General features: G+C 35.3%; 1 protein-coding gene across 1 annotated transcript; it reads left to right on the top strand.

The window, feature by feature from the left end:
• Nucleotides 1–1,782: 1,782 nt before the first annotated feature.
• LOC112006855 (glucan endo-1,3-beta-glucosidase, basic isoform) lies at nt 1,783–3,873 on the top strand. Its single transcript, XM_024039160.2, has 2 exons — nt 1,783–2,144; nt 2,753–3,873. The coding sequence occupies exons 1-2, from the start codon at nt 2,039–2,041 to the stop codon at nt 3,700–3,702; spliced, it is 1,056 nt and encodes a 351-aa protein (XP_023894928.1). The 5' UTR covers nt 1,783–2,038; the 3' UTR covers nt 3,703–3,873.
• Nucleotides 3,874–3,949: the final 76 nt, after the last annotated feature.

The raw sequence follows: 3,949 nt of genomic DNA, 5'->3' as shown, positions 1-3,949 counted from the left end.
TATTTTTATATGCTATTTTTAATTCTTTAGAACACAATAGGATAACATTTAACAATAAAAGAGAATAAAAAATTAAAAAAAAAAAAAAAAAACTAAATCGCACTAACCTAAAATAGAGTTTTAAAGAATATAAAAAATTATCAACCTAAAGTAGAGATGCAAGAAAAGTAAAAAAAATCCACCAAAAAATAGAGAGAGAGAGAGAGAGAGAGAGAGAGAGAGAGAGAGAGAGAGAGAGAGGGAACCTTTTTTTTTTTGTGAGGGAAAACTATGCATAGAATAGAAGAGATAGTGACAAATTCATAGTAAGAGGGTGTGAATAAGAAGAGATAAAAATAAAGGAAGATGAAAGGAAAGAGGAATAATGATATTAATGTAGAGGGTAGTGGGGAGATGAAAAAGTAAAGGAGGGAGAAAGATTGAAGAAGTAGTGGGGAGATGAAATGGTAAGGAAGAGAGAAAGGTTGGAGTCTTGGAGAAGTTTAATATTAAAAAAATAAATGTTAAAAACAATTATAAAAAAATTGGAAAAAAAAAATCCTAAAGCTTGAAAGCCTTCAACGTTTGTTTGTTTTTTTTTTTTTTTTTTAAGCTAAAAAGGCTCACACAAAACTTTAAAACTGAACTGAAAAGACTTTGGGTTGGGTTTGATAGTGGAACTAAATAAATAAAAGGTGAGCTAGATTAATTATACAGATTTATTATAGGGTGATAGTGGAAGTAAATAAGTAAGTAGTGGGCTGGATTTATTATAGGGTGATAGTGGAAGATTTATTATAAGGTGATAGTAGAAGTAAATAAATAAGTAGTGGGCTACATTTATAAGGCTGAAAATTGTAAAAACCATTTTAAAATTGTAAGACAAATTATATTATAAAATAATAAAAAATGACATGGCAGCTGATGTGGCGCAACGTGAGAGCAGCAGCATTAAACACTACGCTTCAGCTTTTAGTAATATATAGATATAGATATAGATGAGTAGAATAGGAAAATGAAAGTTGGGATGCTGGAGGTATTGTAAAATGGTAGAGTATAATTGATAAAGTTGCTTTTTGAGATGGTAAAATAAGATGAAATATAGAAACGGGATACAAATGCTTTTATAAGTTCCATGTACTTATTTCTTCTTTCACTTATTAATAAATAATAAATAAATAAAAACAAGATCAAAATTTCCCACGCTGGTTTACAGCTAGTTGATTTTAAAAGTAAAAATCTCCCCATGTATATACGAAATACTTTCAAGAACGCACGTTTTATTCCACATCGCTAGCTTAATGGGAGTCCATCACAAAAGCAAACTGGCCCTCCCACGGAGTCTGTGCATTGACAACATACTCAAGCTAAGCATGTGAACTCTTGAAATCTTGACTGTTGAGCATTTGATTGTCAACTCAAGGTCAAACCATATGCATGGAAGTGAGAGAAAGACACCCCATGAAAATGGAATCAATCCGAGTATCAATTGTCGATCGGCACTTGACGACAGAAGTAAAGTGTCGATTATAAAGCTTTGACAACCGATTGACAGTTAGGCTTCTCTAAAATGACCGGGTTTCTACTATCGCAGGAGACAACCAAATGTTGTTACCTAGGCCAACATGTGCACATGATGACCTCGTAGAAAGGCAACAGCTTAGGAATGAGATAGGTCATTTTAATAAATAAATAAAATACATTCTCACATTGCAATGTTGAAAGCCTAACATTTTTTAGAGGGACAAAGTCCAACAAAAGAACAACCAGTTAGACTTGCTTTAAGTGACGCACTTGGTTGCCATTGATAATTTTTTTATAACTTGATTTCTATGGAGTGATTGACGGCTTAAATTGTGGTGGCATAACTGCTAAAGCAATCGATTTCCATGGAGTGCTTGACCAGCTATAGTCACTCAAAAATCGCAATCTCAAGCACAAGCATCTCTGTCTCCATAAAAAGACCAGTTACAGTCACTCAAATAAAAAATAGCAATCTCAAGCACAAGCATCTGTCTCCATATATAAAAAGAGTGTTTGGTGGTATAGTTTCTCTTCTATGTGTTTTTTCAGGATGGCCAAGTCTTATTCAACTGGGAAAAGCCCTTCAGCAATGTCCTTGATGCTATTGCTTGTGATGCTGATGGCTAGCCTAGGCATAACAGGTCTCTCTCTCTCTCTCTCTCTCTCTCTCTCTGACGTTGTACATTATGCTCCAAAATCAAAACTAATCAAATAAAACCTCTATATGATCAATTTATAAGTTCTTATAAATAATACATATTCCATATATCCTGAGAAGGATTTTGATTCTTCACGTTCTAACATGTTTAATTACACTCTTTTACAACATGCTCATATTCTTGCACACCATATGTGAAACTACCAGTTACCACCGCACTTGTTGGGTGAGTTAGCACCTCTCGAAGCCCTAAGGCCAATTTGAATGGAGGGGGAGGGCTTGGGTTTGAGCTTTGGGCAGCAAGAGAAAAGTTATCTTAGGAGTTCGAGTACTTTTTTTGGGATGGCCTTAGGCCTTACAACTATAAGACCTTTATTTACTCTTCTTGGATACATCATGCACGCACAACCTCAAATCAATCATTTTTCAATTACCCTTCCATCCATATATATCGCATTTTCTTTATATAAATAAACTTAAAATTTCAAAACTATATGAATATCCAGGGAGTTCTTGAATGTAGATTTATTAAATATTTGGCAAGCATATATGGTTAGTACATAATTTGACATGTTGTTCTATCTAAATCAGCTGGCAAGATAGGTGTTTGCTACGGAACAGTTGGCAACAACTTACCATCCCCAGGAGAAGTTATAGATATGTACAAACAATACAACATCGGAAGGATGCGACTCTATAACCAAAACCAACATGCTCTCCAAGCCCTTAGAGGCACCAAAATTGAGCTAATGCTTGGTGTCCCTAATGAAGAGCTTCAACGCATTGCTTCAAGTCAAGATTACGCAAACACATGGATCCAAAAAAATGTGCAAATCTATGGAGATGTCACATTCAGATACATTGCAGTTGGCAATGAAATAAAGCCTGACGGTCCTTATGCACAATTTCTTTTCCCTGCTATGCAAAACATTCGAACTGCAATATATAATGCTGGCCTTGGATATAAGAATATTAAAGTCTCCACTCCCATTTATCAACCTGCCCTTGCACGGTCCTACCCTCCATCAAAAGGCTCCTTCACGACTAAATACCGATCACTTCTTGATCCTATCATCGGCTTCTTAGTGAAGCATAAGTACCCACTACTCGTTAATATGTATCCATACTTCAGTTACATTGGCAACACTCAAAACATTCGTCCTGAGTATGCTCTTTTTACTTCTCCATCAGTCGTAGTGCAAGATGGCGAACATGGATATCAAAATATTTTTGATGCCATTTTGGATGCCTTTTACTCAGCATTAGAGAAGGCCAATGGAGGGTCTTTGAAGATCGTTGTGTCTGAGACTGGTTGGCCCACTAAAGGAGGACAGGCAACTAGTTTTGAATACGCAAAGACTTACAACTCAAATTTGATTAGGCATGTGAAGACAGGGACTCCAAAGAGGCCTAACGAGCCTATAGAAACTTACATTTTCGCCATGTTTAATGAGAATCAGAAGACTCCTCCTGGTATTGAGAACCATTGGGGGCTCTTTTATCCGGACAAACAGCCTAAATACCAAATTGAGTTTAATTAGAATGAGCAAGTCTAGCTGTTGCACTTATAAATAAGGAAAGATTTTATGTGTATTATTACTATAAATAAGACTTACTTGTAGTCCCTTTGCGTGGCAGGGAACCAAGTTTATTGTATTTGTATCTATTCAAGATGTGAAAATAGTCTTAATAAAGTGCTGTTCTTGTCACAATATGATCATCTCTTTTGCATGTTTGCATATTTGGTACAATACCACATTCATTTTGTATTCAAAATTATAAATGAAT

The sequence above is a fragment of the Quercus suber genome, unplaced genomic scaffold, assembly GCF_002906115.3.
Source record: "Quercus suber isolate HL8 unplaced genomic scaffold, Cork oak 2.0 scaffold_332, whole genome shotgun sequence".
Taxonomy (NCBI): domain Eukaryota; kingdom Viridiplantae; phylum Streptophyta; class Magnoliopsida; order Fagales; family Fagaceae; genus Quercus; species Quercus suber.
This window is presented reverse-complemented; position numbering and strand designations above follow the sequence as displayed.

Coding starts and splice junctions, on each gene's coding strand:
- LOC112006855 (XM_024039160.2), top strand. CDS start 2,039: ATGTGTTTTTTCAGGATGGCCAAGTCTTATTCAACTGGGAAAAGCCCT. Junction 2,145..2,752: donor GGCTAGCCTAGGCATAACAG/GTCTCTCTCTCT, acceptor TATCTAAATCAG/CTGGCAAGATAGGTGTTTGC.